The following is a 21,272-nucleotide window of genomic DNA, read 5'->3' as shown; positions in this document are numbered from 1 at the left end:
GTGATTTAACATTTGGCAAACATGCATTCACTGGAGGTGGGGGGTGGGGGCACTGAGTGGGAATATGATAGAAGTTTCTGGCAGCATTTGGAGCTCATGGGGGCACATGTTGTTCCAGAGGAGGGCGATTAACCAGTGCATCATTTCTGAGCAGACACTGCACCACTGCTTAAGTGCCTGTTGTAAATGTCAATGATTTTTTTCTTTTTAGAAATTGAAAGAAAAAGTAAAATGAGGACAGAGCATTGAGTCTGTGTATTTCTGCTCCCTGTTCAGTGGGCCGACGAACTGCTGAAACAGACGAAAGAGCTGGACCAGCAAATTCAGACCAAAGATGATCTGATCGGTAAAATCAGGAGCGAGGTGGAGCCTCTAAGACAGACTGTGGATAAGAAGCTGGAGATGGCGGGTGGCATCGGTGCGGTGAGTGTTTTTGCCGCGACGTTTAATACATTCTTTGGCGTTTGAAGGCCTTTGCACATCAACAGAGATGTGCAGGAACGACACAAAAATGTGAATTTTCGAGTCCACGTCCATGATGATGAGTAGGTACTCTGTCTTTCTACTGAATCAATAGAAAGGGCAAAGAAATACCGGGGTTCAAGCCAACACTGAAAAAGACAGATGGGGCTTTGGTGGAGGAGCTTAAACTTTACCTGCTTGACAATGTCAGGATGTCTGTGAGGCAGTTTGAAGAGTTGAGAAAGGTCCACTTTGTGTGTAAACAGCCGCAGCTCTGCTCATTTGAATATGTTTAATGTCACATCATCAACAACACTCATTCTGTTTGGTAAGATGTGGATCTGAACAGCTAAACCTTAAAAAATGTTGCCTTTTTTTTCACATTAATTTCTTCGATTATATGTGATCTTTTCAAGAGGGATGTAGCTTTTTCATTTCCAAAAACCATCCAGCTATGAGATTAATGGGAATCAGACTGCCAGGTCATTGCTATGTATTTTCTGTCTGTACACAAAGCTCAGAAAACAATTCTGGGAGTTCCTTATGGGTGCATTCGAACCAGCCCTTCTTAATCGAACCCTAGTTTGTTTGCTCGGAAAGTCTAGTTCCTTTGGGGGAGGTGTGAATGCACAACCGAACTGTGGTATGCCTGAAAATGTAGGTGGTCTCAGTTCGCTTCATGTGAACTAAATGCAGGAAGCGGACTACACCGTAGTGCATTGTGGGTAAACGCAACCAAAACGTTAAAAAAAACTGAGACCGATAGGATTTGATGCAGCTCCATGTTTTGCTCTTATGTGGAGGAAACAGAAGCTGTCTTGCATGAACCAATACATGAGTTTTCGTGTTCATTGTTTGTCTGCTCCTTCAGTAATTCTTGATGCAGCGCCGCCTCAGGCGAGGAGGGGAATGCGTTATTCAAAAGGTTCAGTGTGAAAGCAAACTCGGACCGGCTGAATGTTGCAACCCCCAATTGAACCGAGTCTAGCGGGATTATTAGGTGTGAAAAGGACCTGAATGTGTGCTGATGGTTGTAAAATTACCCAACAGGCACGTGGATCCAGTTGCAAGTTAAAACCCGACAATTTTTGTTCCAAAAGGGTCCTTCTACAAAGGCTGAGGTTCTACCTGGAACCATTTGCTTCTGAAAAACCCTTTCTTCTGGGAAGGGTTTTCAAGGGTCCTTGGTAACACTAATGGTTCCAGTAAGAACCATTTTGATCCAGAGAACCCTTTAAAACCCCTTTCCTGAATAAAGGGTTTTAAAAGGGTTCTTGGTGGAACCCTCCAAAAGGGTTCCAGGTGGAACCTTTATAAAAAGGTTCTACCTGGATCCAAAAAGGGTTCTCCTATGAGGACAAGCTGAAGAATCTTATATGGTTGTATAAATGTATTGAGCTTCGTACAGGTGCAATGCAGAAACGAGGCCCTCTTCTTCACCACCTCTACAACACGATTGTTTGACAACTCAGGTTTGTATTTATGCATAGTCTCTGTGGTGTGATATTGAGTCGGTGAAAAGATTTGACCTTGATCTGGGAAAAAAAATAGAAGCCATAATATACTCTGTGAAACTCACATTGACTGAAAACAAAACCTTTTCAAACGCATCAACCGAGTTCTTCAATCCTCAGTGCTTAAGTGGAAAAAGTCACATCACTTTCTTTTGGCTGTTTGCTTGAGACACACTTAGCGAGACCTTAAATATGCTTAAATATGATGAATTGCTTAACAGTCATGGTCAACAGAGTCTATGTTGGAGATCTGACAGTCGTCTTTTATATACTGTACATGTTTTTCTGCCCCTCAGAATGAATAGTAAAAACTTTGCCTCAAGCATTATCAGGTTAGAATGTCAATGTGTTGTTTGATCTGTGCCTGTCAGTCTCCCATCAGTCACAATGTTTTGTGCTACTTATCAAATATTTACACTCTATTAAGTACAATCCTGAACATAATAGCCTACTTGTTAAATCTGCTTCAACATTGTGAGCATGTGTGGAAGCTCCACTACGAGTGGGTTATTACAGCTGACCGTTTTGCTTTCTACAGCACATTAAAGCGTGTGTTTCATTCTCTGTGTCTCTAATAAAGCTTCGCGCTCAGACTCAAGAGGCAAAGGTCCTGGCTCTGGCGTCTGTAGTGTCGGGGAAGGAGGTGGAATCAGAAGCCATTTCACTTCACAGAGAATTTGAAAGTGAGTCTTGTTGTTTGTTTTCTTTTCTCTCTTTGTCTGTATATACCATGTTTTTTTTTTCTTCCTCTTCTTTGCTCGGCTCCTTACTCAACTAAAAGAGTCCACTGAAATTTAAATGTCAAGCCCTGACAAAAACAAACAGTATTACGACAATTAATAAGCCATGATGACTGCTGTGATGTTTTGACCTACTTAAAGTGTTTTACTGAATGCAACTGTAGCTCGCAATTCAACACAACGTTGAAATTGTAATTTTTTCTGACTGTCTGCTTTTCTTCCCAATCTCGACTCAGGCATGGCGAGGGAGTGGCCGCATCGACAGACCCAGACGAAGGCCGCGATGAAGAAGGCGAAACCTCTGGAGGAAAAAGTCCTGGCCGACGTCAGGAAACGAGTCTCGCAGATCCAGGAAGTTCTTAATCCTGCTCTGGAAAACTCCAGTCTGTCCAGCAGCACCGCGAAGGAGGCCGAACGAAAAGCACACGCCGCAGTAAAGGCACGAGAGTTTGATTTTAAAGGCGCCATATGTAAGAATGTGGCCAAAAAACGGTTACTACACTCAAATTCAAAATACAGAGGTCTTTTAGGTTTCGTTTCCTCCGCCATTGTAGCTCAGACGTAACTGGCAATCCCATGGTTGCTCGGCAGCTGAGACTCTACAGACTGCAATGATTGGTAGACGGCGGTAGGTGGCACCACATGCCCAAATATGATGTGCGGCCCGCAAAAGATTTTTTTTAATGCAAATATTTTGGCTGTACTGTTGTTGTTGGTGAGTTCAGTTTGTTATATGAACATTATTCCTGAGTCTTTGTGATATATTAGGAGGATTTTATGGCCAGTTGCTTTAGATCCATTACATAATGCACCTTTTACAAATTCGTGGTTAACACAGGATGGCGCCATTGCGAGCAGCTTAATTATCATCATCCGACATCCGAAGATGGAATCTCATCCTGCTCTTTTAATGCGGTCTGGCCTCTTGTCAAATTTGCATATATATATACGCCATGAAATAATAAAATACCATGGATTCCCATGTCGGATTATTCCGGTGCCCTCGAGATGACCCCGCTGAAGATGAAATTTGTTAATTACTTAAGGTTTCGTCCGACGCCATCATCGGGTCAAGTTTAATGAGATTCTCCACTGGCTGTTACTTTGTGTTTGGTGCTAATTAACACGCTGCCGTACCAAACTAAGAAGGTTAACATTATACCACCAGCATGATGGAACTGTAATTGTAAGCATCTTAGCAGCACTTTCTTTGACATCAGCATGGATCTATAAATCAGGCTTACCATGTTTAAAATGTGTCAAGTGACAGGAAAAAGTTTTTTCTTCAACTCTTTCCTCTCCTGTCGTGCACCTGTACACCTCAGACCTTTCACCTCTGACCACCTCAGTTTCTTGGGCATCCTCCGTCCTCATAGTAAACATAGATTTATTATCTCTTCCTCCTTAATTATGTCAACAACCTCATATCTGCCCATTATAAAATGGAAAAGCAGCACAGATATGGATATAAATGAGCCACACTTTTTTTAAATCCACAAAATAAAATCACAAAATGTATATAAATGTGTATATACAATATAATAATTAAAAAAAAAAGACTAATACTGACAAAGAAAATGCTGACTCACCATCCCATCTAATAAACGAGTAGACGCAACGCTAACCAGATCAGGATGATACAAGAACTGACTGAAAGATAGTGTGTTGTTGGTTTCCATGGAGACCACTGACATCTTCCACCAGAGCATGAATTTAAAACACTGCGTAACTCGTGAAGCTCTGTCAAGTTGCAGTTACAAGTAGAAAACAGACTTTTAGTCTCAAGTTAAAATGCTTTGTCATCGATCTGTGTACCTTTCGCCTGTCACTCCATTTTTCATCATTTATTTTTGCTTCCAGGAATCCAAAGCCATTTTGAGCCAGGCCAAGCACACCAGGACGGCCTCTGCTCACCTCAACTCCCACGTTGACTCTGCCTTACAACAGCTCGCTGAGCACGAGCTACTAACTGACAAAGCAAAGTCCCAAATCACCTCAGAGGTACTTAACGCGGACACATTCACGTTTGTAAGGCGTAATCTATGAGTATCGATCGGTGCTTCCTGTGCGCGGCTAAAAACAACACTTCTTAGACTATGTCTTCTTATTCCCAGCCCGAGGTGTCCCTGACCGGCGTAAAGGAAGACATGGAGGCAGCCAAGCTCCAGTTAGAGGCCTATTCTGCCACTCTAACAGACCTAATCAGTAAGATCGGTAAGTCATTCTCTCAAAGATGATTTCCACTGTGGCCACTTTTTAGTCCACTGTGTCTATAAACCCATAAATCTTCATTATACCTTAAATGTCAGATTACTAAAGAGCCCCGTGCTTTTTAATGCCTCATTTAACATGGAAATATTTCCCTGATTGGTATCCTGATGGTAAAGCAAGAATAATTGCTGCTCCCAGCAGCATTTCCTCGTGGGTAAATTTCAATGTAATAAAACAATTCAGCTGTGTATTCCTGGCCCATTATTATCTGATCTATTCAGTCTTACACATTTCATGTATAATGAACGGCACTGTACGAAGAATTAACTCGAAAAAGCGTGGTTCTGACTCGCGGTCAATACGTGGACATCAGGCCTCATGAATAAAGACAAATCACTGGGATCGGGTCGATGTGTTGGCTGATTTTCAATTTGTATCAATGATGTAAGCCATCAAGAGCTGCATTATAAACATCAGAAAGAAAGTCTTTAAGTCCTTGTCTTTCCCTGTTTCATCTGCCCTCTCTCTAACCCATGCATGGCACAGATGACAGTGTGCCGCTGGAGCGCTTCGACCAGATCCTGAACGAGACGGCGCGCCGCCTGAGCATGCTCCGCGGGAGCGTGGAGAGCCCGACACTGAGCTCCAAGATCCAGAGGCTGCAGTCGGCTGCTAAGGAGCAACAGAGCCGTCTGTCCCTCATTGAACAGGACTTACAGGAGATCTGGGAAGAGAGAGACAGTCTCAGGGATATTACTTTAAACTTGCCTCAGTCCTGCCCCCAGGCCACAGGAACAGGCAAGGCATAGACATTGTAGTTGACAGGGATTTTAGTTATTGATAAGACGGTTGAACATCAGAAACGTCTTGGAGGATTTAATAAATACAAGGGTCAGTGGCCATTTTTTTATTCAGCTTCAAAAAAAAAAGAAGAGTCAGTGATATTTTTTTATGTTCCTCCCTTTTTTACACCTTTTGCCCAAAGGATTAATTTACGAGCCCTGCTTTGAAAACGATACACACACATTTTTGAACCTCAGTGAAGACACTCAGATATAACGCACACCATAGCCCATTACCTTAACCTTGAGTATCACAACCAAATAACCCTTAACCTAAAACGTGTCTAACCCCTAAAACAAGGTATTGCAAAAGGTTGTCCAAACACCTGCAGTTTCCTGTATATCCGCTGTCAAAACACTGGTGGTTGTGGTTGTGGTATCTTCAGCGGTGGACAGCGTACTGAAATATACTACTCAAGTAAAAGTACCACTATTTTCATACATCTTTACTTAAGTAAAAGTACTGGTCTAAAATGTACTCAAGTTAAAGTAAAAAAAGTACTTATATTAAAAGTTACTTAGTTACTTTTTTAACACGGTTGAGGTTCTTTCTTGTGTCTTAAACCTTTAAAAATTAAAGTGCTGACGCAATGAAATCTGTAAACACATAATATATTAGTCAACATGGGTCACAAATGAGTTTAGCTTTCTCACCCACTCTGGGACCTTAATTAGTGCCAATTCACCTGTCCTCATCATTCACCTGTCGTCATTCAACTGTCCTCAACATTCACCTGTCATCATTCACCTGTCCTCATCATTCACCTGTCCTCATTCACCTGTCCTCATCATTCACCTGTCCTCATTCACCTGTCCTCATCATTCACCTGTCATCAACATTCTCCTGTCCTCATCATTCATCTGTCCTCGACACATTCACCTGTCCTCATTCACCGGTCTTCATTCACCTGTCCTCATCTTTCACCTGTCCTCAACATTCACCTGTCCTCATCATTCATCTGTCCTTAACATTCACCTGTCCTCTGAAACCATAAACAGCCAACAGGGCATCGACAGCACACAACCAGTGTTCAGGATTCTTAGTTACAGATGAAGACTACCTCTCTGTGATTGTACTCTCTCCATATTTTTGTGTCTCGGGAAGTGGTCACATCCACACTGACAATATGTAAGGGTTTATGTATGTAATGTTGTTTTCTCTTCTTATATAAATCTGAATAACTGGTTAGAGATCAGAATACAGACTTATCAATTACACATCTACATCCAGCTATGATCGTATTTCAGTACTGTTGCACAATAAACAACACGAGAGATTCATTTTGTTGGAAACTACTGTTTTAAGGGCAGAGCTGCTCACAACGGATCTAAAAATGGCTCATAATTATAGGTAATGGTTCAAGGAATGAGTAGAAATCGGGAATGTTTCAAAATTGAATTTAACAGTGTTTCAAACTTGCTTTTTTTACCCCTTCAAATCGTCTTGTGCCCTTTTCTTTTAGTTACATTTTCTACAAGGCGCCTTTGTCTTAATGTCGCAGTTAAAATGGTAAATTATCAGCCTGTGTAGTTTGTAGAGTTTGAATTTCCTAAAGGTTGAATTAACGTTAGTGTGAGACGGCAGGGCAGATTTTGCGTTTAACAATATCTTCCTAAAAAGCAAGTAACGCAACTCAGGCATATCTCGCTGACTTTTAGTCAGATCGCCCTAGGACTTTGGATATGGGTTGAGCATGGCCCGATGGTGTGCATCCTTGATTTTCACATTTTTTGGAGGAATTTAAATTTTCGCTGATTTATCACGCTACACCAGGCAGGCAGCGGCTCATCAGCAGCAGCTGCACTGTCTGGAGCGGGGAGGTGGGAGTGAAGAGGCTGTCCTCACGGTGGGCGAGACATTTTCACATGGTTCACTGCAGAACATGGTGTTATACTGAAACGACAAAGTCGCTGTCCATTCACCAATACGCGAGCACATATTTATTTGCATTAGCATGCTACTACTTTGCAGCAAACTTGGCGAATCTGTTTCCAAAGTTAAGCTGGCGAGGCTACGATTAGCATTAGCGCAAATGTTTTAATTTTCGTTTAGCATTAGCGTAGCTTCTTGTTGTGACGCCAGTGGCTGACACCCTAATGAGGTTGCACAGTGTTTGTATTATGTTAGCCTTTACGTTCCTTACCATGCATTACTATGCACTAGTATTATAATGTCAAATACTTTAAATACAACCTACCTCTGTTGAAACAATAATCAGTATCAGCAAACTTTTAAAAAAAGAAAAAGGCTCATCCTTTCACAAACGTAGATTGATATTCCCAGTTTGATGGAATAGAAGAGAGCACTCATGGAAATTGATCATGTGGATAAACGCCGGTTGAGTTTGTGGGATTTCGGAGAAGTCGTTTTTCACCGAGTTGAGTTGAGATGAGTTTCATTACCATTTGTAAATGAAATAAAAATTCACGACTGTTTAGAGCCCGGGCGTGAGAGAGCAACACGGAGCTCTTTTCGAAGCCATTACAATATTCATGCTTTGCACTGGAGTGAATATTGCAACATTATTTCTGAGCGGGGTAAAAAAAATAATGGCTGTCCTAAGGTGAATTGTATAATTTATAAATCAGTATTAAACAATCAGGAAAACATAGTTAATGGAATAATTTAGTGACTGATATCAGATGTTATATAACCCTCGTGGTAGAGAAGAGAGAGCCTCAAAAGAGGCTTTCACAACAGGAGTAATACTCATGTCATCATCGGCTTTCATCCTCATTAAAAGCAGCGGGGGAGGCCTCATTAGCATGTTGTCTGCGTGGAGTAATGTGCACCGGCGGGTTTTTATGACGGTCAGCAGTGGTGGTTTAGTGAGGATGGGTGGCCTTTCACAGTCCTGCACTTTAGCCGGCGTCGTCTTCGCCGCATCAGGGCCGTTGATTTTTCACACCGGGTCGGTAGCAGTATCACCGAATATGCCTCACTCCGAACACATCGGAATAATTGGGTCGTGTATATTTACTGTTTGTTCTTTTACTGGAGAGCAAAATGTGTTTTTTCTACTTTCAACATCAGATCGACTCTTTGCAGATCACACAACAACAACCAAAGAACTCCCAGAAACAAATATTTGTCACCGGTGGTTTCGCCAGAGACTTGAAGCGCTTTTTAGAACAAAGACGGGGGAGCATGAGAGGAACTTTGAGCTCTCTGCCAGTTTCAAACCTCATCTCTGCACCTTTCTTCTTAATGTGCGCCGTTTTGTTGTAAACAGCAGCAGCTTACATGTTAAGTTACATGGGGGAAGAGGTAAAAAGCAGAGGAGGAGGAGGAGGAGCACACCTGGGATGTCACTGATGAGCTCTCAGTGAAAACCACCTGCTGACTCCAGTGAAGTGACGACCACCACTCAGGATACAAAGTCAGTGCTGATTATTTCATTATTAAGGATTATTTTTATCCGTAAACACAACAAATCATTCCCTTATTTTACTGTGTCATAAAAGGCGTTGACATTGACATTTCACCTCTTCTCTTATCTAAGACTCTTATTTAGCTCTTGTTTGTTGCTGAAAATCCAGATTCACTGACCTTTAAGAGAACTATGATCTGGATAAATGAGAATCTACACAAAGATATTGTGTCTGTGCCGAGATACCGGGACTATTTTTCTCTTGACATATGATTTCAGGTGGTGACATTTTCTCTCTTTTCCTTGAATGTCAATGTGACAGAGCAACAAATCTATAATGTTAAAAAAAAAAAAAAGAGAAAAGAAAAGAAGTTAAAATAAATGTAGTTTTAAGAGTTTGTCGCTCCTTGCAAAAATGATTTTTAATATTTGAAGGATGTTCCTCCATCGCTTTTAACATTTGACTTGGCATAGAGCACTAATCTGTGGGAATAATACACAACTCCTTATTGGACATCCTGAGGGTGCATGGTCATAGGCCACATATTCAGGCTTTAAATAATGTTCAAATTTCGCAAATTCAATCTGTTTTTTTAATTGTTTAGTTTTGTCTGCAAACCAAAGCATAACTAAAACCAATTTTAATAATTTGTTATATGGAGCAAAGAAATGAAGAAAATGTTCACATTTAAGAAGCTGAAACAATAAGAAAGCTTGTTTTAATCATGAAAAAAGCTTCAAACCGATTAATCGATTATCAAAATAGTTATGTCTTATAGCCCCTACACTCTTAGAAATAAGGGTTCCAAAAAGGTCCTTCTACAAGGGCTGAGGTTCTACCTGGAACCTGGAAACCCTTTCTTCGGGTTGTTGGTAACACTAATGGTTCCAGTAAGAACCATTTTGATCCAGTGAACCCTTTAAAACCCCTTTCCTGAATAAAGGGTTTTAAAAGGGTTCTTGGTTGAAACCTCTAAAAGGGTTCCAGGTAGAACCTTTATAAAAAGGTTCTACCTGGAACCAAAAAGGGTTCTCCTATGAGGACAAGCCAAAGAACCTTATATGGTTCTACTTAGCACTTTTATTTCTAAGAGCGTATGTAAACATAGTAATGTAAAAAAAACATTAAACACTACTTCACGATCAATCCGTTCATTTCCCGACTCCTATTCAGAGATAGTTTGTTCCTCACGTTCCCTCTTCCTCAGGAACGTTTTCCAGCTCCTGAGGCGTTGTCGGCCACGTGAGATGTCATCCCTCCAGCAAGGTCACAGTCAAGCCTGAGGTCTTTTCCCTGTCAGCTTATCCAGAAATTCTCTAATAGAATCGGCCTCTGGAGAGGGATCCTGATCCTGAAATCAATCAATCAATCAATCAATCAATCAATCAATCAATCAATCAATCAATCAAAAACATATATCGCTACCCCGGTCTGAACATGGAGTTTGCGTGTTCTCCCGATGTGTGCGTGGGTTTTCCCTGTGCTCCTTTTCCTCCCACATTGCAAAAAAAACATGCAGTGGTTAACCTGAAGTACCCTCTGCATGAAGAATTTGATCTGCTCCCCTCAGGCTGTAGATACAGAGCCCCACCACTGAGCAGCGGCTTTAAAAAAATATATGTATATGTGATTTTATTGTAAGTATAGTTGTTTTTGAGTCAATTTTAGTGTTTTATTCCATTTTGCTGCAGTACCACAGGGTCATGTCTTGAACACTTTTGTTTTATTGTTATTGTAATGTCTCTTAAAGCCCGTCTGTAAACCAAGTTTCCCATCAGGGGACAATAAAGTGACTAATTGGACACTCTAGATGGCCCATAGGTGTGAATGTGTGAGTGAATAATTGTTTGTGATGGCCCCATGACCTTGATATAGAGGATAAAGCAGCAGACAGTGAATGAATGAATATCTTACTTACCTTTTTTTTTTGTTTTGTTTTATTGTCTTGAAAGACGAAAAAACAGATATCACCAAGTATCTTCTGGCCTGTGTTGCTTCAACCATCTGTTTTACTTGTTTTGGGTGCGTGATTCATGCAGTTCATCATGATAAATGGAAACAAGTAAAGCCCAAAGCACAGGTCATCTTTGAAATGATGATCCTCGCGACGAAAACTCATATCTCAAGGTTTGGCTTGCCAGCAAAGACGGCCGGCGAGTGAGCTCACACTCTTGTCTGATACAAATCTTTTGAATGGCTCTTCAGCGCAAAGACGGGTAACAGTTGTACTTAAGAGTCGGGGTTCTTCCTGGTGTTGCTCCTAAATCTCACTGTCTGTCCTTAGACTTGGCCAAACACAAGGACAACAAGTCAGTCAAAACAGGTTCCTGCAGCCTTTCAACACAGAGCATTTGGGCTGCTTTTCCCCATTACTATGTAAAAACCTGCTGTATATACAGAAGGCTATAAAAATGTGCAATATAGAGAGTCTTATATCCTTTCTTTTTTTTCAACACAACCTAGGCAATCTGATCTCAAAAAGTCCTTAAAATTGGATTGAATTTGGAAATACGTTATACTTCAAAGTTCCCTCGGCTTGTTTTTATGAACAAAAAGAAAAGAAAAACGGTCCAATTTTGTGACTTCTGCACAATTATCGCTACTTTATTTCACTACTAAAAATCCGATATATAATATGTATCATAACTTTGACTCGGCAACACATAAGAAGACAAAAAAATGAATATGTGGCCTATAAACACACCCCCTTCAGGATGTCCATGTTATTTACCAAGGGTGCACAGATCCACGCCGCGTGAACACGAAAGGGTTAAAGAAGTTCCATATCCCCATCACTACATCTCAAGTCTATAACTCATAAATAATCAATCAATTAACATGCATTTCATCGCTATATACGTGACATCGAGCTAAATGACGCAACCATTACGTGTCCCGCACAAACAGCCCATGCATTCGCTCGCATGCTGATTATTCATGTCACGGCACGTCAGGCTTACTGTACATACTGCACCACCAGTGTATTGTAATTAATTTTTCAGTATGCTTCACATAAATGAAATGACTTTTAGAACGAAGACTAACTCTGTACATTAAAAATTACATTACATCAAAAATACATTATTTCCTATTTTCCCCATTATTTCTGAGAGAAAAAAACTCCCAATGTCAAATTATCTACACACACAAAAAAACTGTAAATCTACAACAAAAAAAAGTGTAGCATAGAGTGCAGATAAGTGATACAGTCTGAGCAGACAACGCGAGTGCAAATCCTCAACATCAAAGATAGTCGCTGACACACCCCCGACTGTGACTCTCATCCCCCTTCACAGCAAGTCGTCAAATAAATTCAGGAGAGGAATCCCATCCGTCCTAGCCTCCCTCGAAAAAAAAAAAAAAATCCTCACTTTTTCACCTCAAACCCTGCTTTGCCCCTGCGTGTGTGTGTGTGCTGTCATTGCCGTCTTCCTCCTTCCTTACATTTGCTTTGGTATAAAGCTATTACACAGACTCTGGGAATGTGAGCCCGTTAATATGGTGTCTATAGAATAAAGGGGCTTGTGACAGCGGGGGAAAATAAATGTCAGAAGGCTCATAAATATGTCAAAAAATAATAATTACACAGGCGGTAGTGCTGTATCTGGACTGGTGACATCAAATAAGCATATGTAAATATATGCTTTCCAGTCATTGTGGTGTGTAAACATGTTTTTGGGTGCAAGTATAGTCATTTCTGGCGGCATGTCTTTCAATTATTCATATCAAAGAATATCACAATCAGTATCTGAGCAGTATGTGTAGACATGTATATGTTTATGTATATATATGTGTATACATGTATATGTGTATGTATGTGTATGTGTATATATGTATATATGTATACATGTATAGGTTTATGTGTATATATATGTGTATACATGTGTATATATATATTTATATATATATATATATATATATATATACATATATGTATATGTATATGTGTATGTATATATGTATATGTGTATGTTTATATATGTATTAATATATACGTATATATATGTGTATATGTAAAAGATGACCTCCCTACAGGAAGTGGAATGCCCAAAACAGGAAGTGAACTGTTCCTTTGCCATACAGTGACTGATCTACTCACTGTTTCTTTACAATTTCATAGGTAACTTGTACAGGGACTGTCATATCCAACTCAAAATTGGTGACACGAAGATGATGCGTGTCGAATATCATGACGTATCGCGTTGCTATGGCAACGGTGTTGCAAATTCAGGTTTTGTATCGGTGGGTATTTTGAATGATTTACATTTACATTTACATTTCAGTGGCAGTTCCAGGGGGCTGGGGCATCAGTGGCGTATAGGTGATGGGAGTCAGAGGGTTGCTGAGTATTTCATAATCAAGTATTAATTTTAAAGAGTAAAACACACCAAATTAATCCCTTTTTTAACTGTGTCATTGCTACATAAAAGTAATTGAGTCAGGACCAATTGGACGAGACATTTTACCTTATTTAGTTCTGTTGGTGAAAATCCAGATTCAATGAACTTTTTGACCTTTATGATTTCGATAAGTGAGAATCTACACAAACATAATTGTTGTGTGAGTGCCAAGATGGGGATTTTTGAAACTGTTTTCCCTGACATATGATTTCAGGTTGGTGACATTTTCTGCCTTTTCCTTGAATGTCAATTTGACAAAATCGAGACAACAAATCTATGACGTTAGAAAAAAAAACTGATGTCGGCAGATAAACGGAGGCGGCGAGTTGGGGAGCGATGTCGGAGGACGTTATGTTGACGTATCGAGGCCGTTGAGGGCTTTTGCAGGTGATGAGAAGAACCTTGAATTTGATCCAGAACTGTATTGGAAGCCAGTGTAGTTTCTGTAGGATAGATGTGATGTGGTTTCTGGAGCCGGGCTGAGTGAGTGAGCAGCTCTGCAACTTAATTTTGAACTTACTGAAGTTTTTCAAGGTCATTGGCGGGAAGGACGTTGAGGATGCTGTTGCAGTAATTGAGTCTGGAGGTTATGAAAGCATGGATCATCTGCCGTTTTTCAGCGGCAGATAAGGGAAGGGTAGGGGCGGAGGCGTGAAAGGATGATGTTTTCGTGAAATTTTTGATATGTGAAGGAAGGTGAGACAGGGATCCAAGATGATGCAGAGAAGGGTGCTGACCAGGAGGGACAGGGTGACTGTGTGACCTTCAATGGAGAGTGAGAATTCTTCCTTCAACGCTCTTGTTTTACTTGCCATAAGACATGACAGTGATTACATCCTAAACCGAGCTGACTGCTTTTAGATGTGCCAAATTCCAGAATAAAAACCCTGGCCTTTTCTGAAGCTTCACCTAAACTTTGAAATTAGTTACCCATGTAAATAAAATGTGCCCTCACCATTGAACATCACATTTAAAGATGCAGCGCTTCTCCTTGGCCTTCACCTTAGGATAAAAATAGTCAACTATGTAGTTTTTTACCATTTTACTGTTCCATTATGTCACTATTTTACCAGTATACTTACTGGAAAGCACTTGGGTTAAACTTGGTTGTTTTTAAATGTGCTCTGGAAATACTCATGACTTGACTGTAGCCTATTTGTACAAATGTACTGGTACTATAAAGCTTGTTGTCGTTGGTGGAATAGTACACCTACTAGTAGTAGTAGTCGTGGTGGTTGTCAAAGTAGTAGTTGATGCACTTTGGAGCATGATTTGCAGATCAGGTATGACCTACTGTACTAAAGCTCCATAAAGTATGGTGTTTGTTGCATGCAGTTGCACATTTATCTTTGTTAATTTATCAATAAGACAAGTGAAGATTCTTCAAAGCGAAAGTCTCGCATGAAAGCGACATGTAAAATACGGCTGCTTTCGGCGTTGCAACAAGTGTAATCATGAAAGTTGGAACTATAAAGAAAAGGGTGTTTGCATGATGAAATGAGTGTAACCTCATTTACAAGCACACCTCATGCCTCGCGTCATCTTGCCTTTCCCAGTGCAGATGAATAAACGGAGGGGCTTGCTGGGAATAGTTCGGCTTTATAACGAAATCCAAATTAATTATGGAAGCTTAATCTTGTTAAAAGCTGAAGTGAGACTTCAGTGGAGTGAAAATGCTAAAAGAAAAATAACTGGCAGGTAGGATCAAATCTGAATATTAAAAACAAAAACACATTCTCTAGTGGTTCCGCATGGTGGCAAGCTGATTCCCGCATGAAAGTCGGTATTAAAGTTGGTTGACTTTCAGCCCATATTAAAGGCGTCCACATGGAGATATTTCCATGTGGACAAGGTTGAAGTGATTCTAAGTGCTCTTGTACGTATGGCAAGGTATGTACGTAGGGGTCGTTTAAAGGGGTCATATTATACCCTATTTCTCCAAGTTAATCTAGTTCCCTGGTGTCCTAATGAACATGTCTGTGACATGCTTTGGTCAAAATGCCATAAGGATGAAGCACCACAGCAGTTCAATCACCCTGCCAAAACAGCCCTGTTCAGAACGCTTGCTTTTGTGGCATCTCTTTAGGTCCACCTTAAAAAAAAAAAGTAAACCAAAATCAGCCACAGAGGCTACTGGGAGCTAACAGGAGTTAGCATTGGAAAAGTGATCATTTGCAGGCTCTAGCAGGCACATTGCCGTCATATATAACATGTATCCACTGGACAGATAAATCCTCTGAGGCCGGAAGTTTGTGTAGAACTCTGTGCTGCACTGTGGAGCCAAGAACAGAACTTTTCAAGGACTTTGCGGACTTCCGGTTTTTCGGATACCGTTCCCCCTCGCCAGCACTCTCGTGTGTTTTACGGACAAAGTGGAGCTCAAATCAAAACAAAATTGGCTGAGTGACACTCAAGTGCTCTGTAAATCACAAGAAATTACGTTGTCATTTTATTTAGTTTTAATATAAATGTAAGCCGTTAAGTCTAACTAAAGAGAAAAAGTATAGTTTTTTTTTTATTTTATACTGAGACATTGTCAGGACTGTGTTTACTGTGTGTGTTTTTGATCTGCTGCTGCAAAAAGTTCAACATATTTTATTTTGTGACTCTGGTTTAGCATTTACCAAGGCAGCAGCAGCAGCAGTAGACCAGCTGTTCCCATGTCCCCCACGAGCTAAAAAGTAATGATTTTCTCTGTGGAATTTAGTGCAGGAACGTGAGCAGTTTACAAACTTCAGTTTCCAACCAGCTAAAAACTGTCTATTAGGGAGGAAAACAAATATCAGGGCAACTTAAACTTACATCTTAAGGTTTTCCTTCTCCCTGCAACCAGGGCCGGCCCAAGCCTTTCGATATCTGGCAGTTATTCAACCGTCTAGGAATTATGGTACTAACAAACAAATGTGCACCAAATCTTCAACTCCAAAATAAAACCAAATCTTAATCTCAACACAATTTCGATATCTTAATATATCCAAAAATATCTTGATTTATTTAACACGTTAAATTTGAAAAAAATAAAATAAATTCTCTACACACCCCACCAGGGGGCCCCAAAAAGCCGCTTAGTTCACTTATAACCATTCTCTGAGATGGGTTCAGGTGTAGGGTTAGCCACCACACGGGCAAAAAAAATCAGAACTAACCCTTTAAGATGAAAAAAGGACAACTGATTCATAGGAAATGCACATAGATAATATTATATTCAGAAGCTATAATATTGCAATATGTTTTTTTTTTCCCAGTTACCTTCAAAACTATTATAATTCTTTATGAAAAAGAAAAAAAAACATAGCCTTCAAAACACAAAAGTGTGAATGAGTATGTTCTTACAAGTTAATAACATTCTCCACCTGCTCGAAGCGTGACATCATTTCAGGTCTGTCAGGTTGTCAAGTCAATCGTGATTTTGTATTGTTCTTGGATATAAGAGTCGTGTTCAGAGGAAATGAAAGGCTGTAAGAGCTGATGTGTAATAATTACCTCCTTATACAGAGAGCCAATGTCTATTAAGATAAAGTTCCTTTCAGTTTCTGTAGGGTTGCTTTTGTCATTGAAAGATATGCTACGGCCATGAATAAGGAAAATGGCTTTCTTTTCATTAAAAGGAGGCACGTGAACATTTTTGTACTTGTTGACTTGCTTGGATACAGAAGAGGATTAGGTTCAATAATAAAAAAGAAAGAAAGAAAAAAAGGAATTCCAACTTTTCTTAAAATTCTGAATTTTAATCTCAGAATTCTGACTTTTTTCTTAGAATTCTAACTTTAATCTCTGAATTCTGAGGTTTTTCTTAAATCTCAGAATTCTAAACTTTTTCTTCTAATTCTGACTTTTTTCTTAGAATTCTGACATTAAACTCAGAATTATTACTTTTATATTAGAATTCTGACAATCTCTGACTTTAATCTCAGAATGCTAACTTTTTCTTTAAATTCAGAATTCTGACTTTTTTCTTAGAATTCTGACATTAATCTCAGAATTATTACTTTTTTCTTAGAATTCTGACATTAAACTCAGAATTCTGACTTTTTCTTTAATCTCAGAATTCTGTAATTTGTCTTTGAATTCTGTAATTTTTCTCCAAATTCTGACTTCAGTCTCAGAATTCTGACTTTTTCTTTAATCTCAGAATTCTGACTTCATGCTGTTTTTTTTCTTTCAATTCTTTTTTTTTTTTGCCCTAATACTCTTGCATAGTTGGAGTCTGTGTGCTCTAAAATACATTTAAGATGTGCCCTCGAAACACAAGCGCCCGCCGGGGGAAGATGATTCATGGCCGTAGGCTAATTACAGTATTCATCATATGTAATTTTTATGGATATGTTTATCCTGTAAGTGATACACTTTTCTGGCATCTAATGAGAATGAAGCTGATGTTAAAACATTGCTGCTGTGAGCCGTTTCCTCAGCACAGCAGTTCTGTGGCGCGGTGTAATGTAATGTTTGTGTTTAGTAATAAAGGTGCAGTGAGAGAATTTATCAGTCAAGTTAAAGAAAACAAACAACAGAGCACAGGGTTTTTAAATCCATTTATTAGAGTTATACTGGAATGACGGTAGCACATTCACTTTGGTGATGCTTGATGAATGAGAGCAGGTCTGCAATGTTATGTCCATTAAGAACTGAATGACTGGGCTCGTTCAGCAACAGCATTAGTAGTATTAGAAGTATTTTATATTTGAAGCTGCAGTGAGTAACTTTTGTTGTTGTTGATGGTACCTTGGTCATTTGTATGCCTATATTCTTCAAGTGAAAATGGGTTATGTCAAGCAAAACTATCTGTCCTGACTGGGGGAGCATTTGTGTGTATACACCAGCAGCGCTGGTCAACTTGACCTAAAACAAATCACTTCCTTGCAGCGTGGGAATGTAGCGAGATCTACACTGCTATTTTTTGGGGAATTTTTGACCATAGTGCGTAGAAAATTAAACATTTTTTTAATTGTATTTATTTATTTTAAAACAATAACAATAAGAGTCACCTTATCTCTAGCTCCATGTTAATCTATTATGAGGGAACAAATGATCTTACTGGGATAATAAATCTGCCTCCTGTGGAAAAAGTCTATTTACACCACTGTGTTTTAACATTGGTGATTATGGCGTTACTTCAAGAGTATCATTTTCTTAGGTGGTCCTTGCTTTAGAAAGTTTGAGAACCACTGAATGAACTCATTTTGACAATGCTTTTGAGCATCACGGTTATTTGTTTATGTTTAAAAAGTACGCAAAGCACAGTTTTAATTTGAACAGCATCTGTATCTAAGCACCTGAGATGATCACAAATTTGTCCTGCTGGTGTTGTTGTTGTTGTCAGGTTATTGTTGTAAACTGGTGCTATACCAAACAGTGATTTTAAAACATTTTTATTTTCATTTTATATTTCTGAAAAATATATTTTTTAAATAATATAGAAAATAAATAAGACTGCATATTGTCAGAAAAACTTAAATGTTTTTTTTGAGACTTAAACCCAGCAGCAGTAGTCCATCCATCCATTATCTACCGCTTTATCCTCCACCAGAGGGTCGCGGGGGGTGCTGTGCCTATCTCAGCTGACAATAGGCGATAAGCGGGGTACACCCTGGACCAGGGGTCTGCAACCTGCGGCTCTAGAGCCTCATGTGGCTCTTCAGCCACTCTGTGGTGGCTCCTTCTCACTTTGAAGGAAAAAACGTTTCATGTTTTTCCACACTTTTTTGTCAAGTTAAACGCGTAAATAAAAGCGCTTTTGATATAACGCGTACATGAAGAAGTTCACATTTGGAGTCCTGTCCATCCTTAGATCCATATACTTAGGCCAGGCAGATTTTCACAGACATAAACTACATATAATTGTACATAAAATTTCATCTCAAAGTCATTTTTTGGTATCAACGTGCGACGAACTGTATAGTTCTTTAAATATAGTATGTGTAAAAATGACAACTTTACATGTGATTTTACCTTCATTTTAAGGATCAAATAGGTTTTTTGCGGCTCTAGAATAATTTTATTTGGGTGCAGAGTGGACAAAAATGGCTCTTTTCATTCTAAAGGTTGCAGACCCCTGCCCTGGACAGTTCCAGCAGCAGTAGTCCAGATCATAATTGTCTTACACTGAGGCTGAAGTGTTGCTCCACACGACACGGACAGAAGGAAATGACAAAGGTTCCCGCGGAAATTGAATAGAGGCAAACGTGGCGTATAATTCTACATCTCAAAAATTGCAGAGAAACGATCAAAAATTGCACCGTTACCTGCATCTACTGACGTCAGCAAGTCTGCACAGATGAGAGGATGTGACTCAGACTCCCAGCAATGCCTTTTGATATCCAGTCATGCACATTGTGGCTCTAGGATAACAATTGTTTTTCCAGTAAAAGAAACGGTGTGATTTTTTTTTTCCCTCTTCCTTACCTTTAAAGTTCTGGGTCATAAAGTTCCCACTAACTTCAGATGGGGCTCAGCAAACCTTCCCCAGGACAGGTGTGTAATGCAAAACCTGATGGATCAGCCTTCGGTTTTGAGCCCCCCCCCCCCCCCCCCCCCAAAAAAAAAAATATTTTCTCCATTATCCCTCACACAGTGGCAATGACACAGCCGGATCATAAACATCTTTTCTGGGGTTTTCTGTCGAAACAGGGAGAAACCTGAGATAGAGAGAGAGACGGAAGGAATGAAAGCTGAAGTGTGGTTGTTTATCTCCTCGACAGGTTAAGTGCAGTTTACATTATCTAGTGCCTATTGCCATCAGGGGGAACTTGTATAGCTTCAATAACTCGACTGCAGCCCCGAGTAGAGCTGTGCGGCCCCCCGAGCTCCAAGAAGACAAAAGACCAGTTTGTTCCTTTGTTTTTTTTTTCTTTACACAGAGATACTGTACATTTGTAGCAGTGTTTTATTGTGATTGAAGACATTTTGCGGGGGCAGCCATCTTTATTTAGTCCTGTAAACACTCTCTTATCCATCATCATACGTGCAGGAGACAGAAATAATCCATCATCACCTGTATTTATGTTATTCATTCCAATTTAGCATCACCAGACAGTCATATATCCTTTTTTTTTTTTATAAATGATCAGTTGGCATGTGATTTAAATGCTTAATCTGCCTCCTAACACCTTTCTATGTGTGTTTAATTTGACATAGTTGCCTAAAAAATAATTAGCCATTCTGTCTTTTCTGCAAATGAAAGGGAAATAATATATTTGCTTTTTCTGTACAGAGACATAAAAAAAACAGTGACGTATAGTTTTTACAGCATTTGAGGCAACCTTCTGATCAGGAGGTGGCGGTGTGTAAGGCTCTAACTATGTTACATGCCCATATAGGTGTGAAGGTGCTGAATGTGTCTGTTTTACAGCTGGTCTTCTTCCAGCAATAACCAAGTGCCTTACTGTATATCCACATTCACAACCAAGACAAAAGGCTACATTTAGATTACCGGCCACATTGTTCAAATCCTTTGTGACCACTTCACGGAACAGCAACGAACAAATGTCAGATTTGGGAGACCACTCTGCTTTAAAGCTGGAGATATGCAAGCCAAGATAAAATTATGAAATTAAATTTAAAAAAAACGGAAACTGTTGGCACAAATTTTAGGGTGAGATTTGGCTCTACACTCTTAGAAATAAAAGTGCTACGTAGAACCATATCAGGTTCGTAGGAGAACCCTTTTTGGCTCCACCTTTTTATAAAGGTTCCACCAAGAACCCTTTTAAAACCCTTTATTCAGGGAAGGGG

At 39.7% G+C, this 21,272-nt stretch overlaps 1 protein-coding gene across 1 annotated transcript in view; it reads left to right on the top strand.

Moving 5' to 3' along the window:
- lamc3 (laminin, gamma 3) overlaps positions 1 to 5,985 on the top strand; it is a gene marked incomplete at its 5' end in the record, with an annotated part of 105,915 nt that extends 99,930 nt beyond the window's left edge. Inside the window, 6 exons of the mRNA XM_083890336.1 lie at positions 277 to 423; positions 2,557 to 2,659; positions 2,953 to 3,155; positions 4,577 to 4,717; positions 4,831 to 4,930; positions 5,474 to 5,985. Of these exons, the coding sequence (XP_083746462.1) occupies positions 277 to 423; positions 2,557 to 2,659; positions 2,953 to 3,155; positions 4,577 to 4,717; positions 4,831 to 4,930; positions 5,474 to 5,736 (957 nt within the window). The 3' untranslated portion in view covers positions 5,737 to 5,985. The remainder of the gene's footprint in view (positions 1 to 276; positions 424 to 2,556; positions 2,660 to 2,952; positions 3,156 to 4,576; positions 4,718 to 4,830; positions 4,931 to 5,473) is intronic.
- Between the last annotated feature and the right edge of the window lie 15,287 nt (positions 5,986 to 21,272).

This window comes from Microchirus variegatus (assembly GCF_963457635.1).
Source record: "Microchirus variegatus genome assembly, chromosome: 1".
NCBI classification, from domain to species: Eukaryota; Metazoa; Chordata; class Actinopteri; order Pleuronectiformes; family Soleidae; genus Microchirus; species Microchirus variegatus.
The sequence above is the reverse complement of the archived record's forward strand: the minus strand, read 5'-3'. Positions and strand labels throughout refer to the sequence as shown.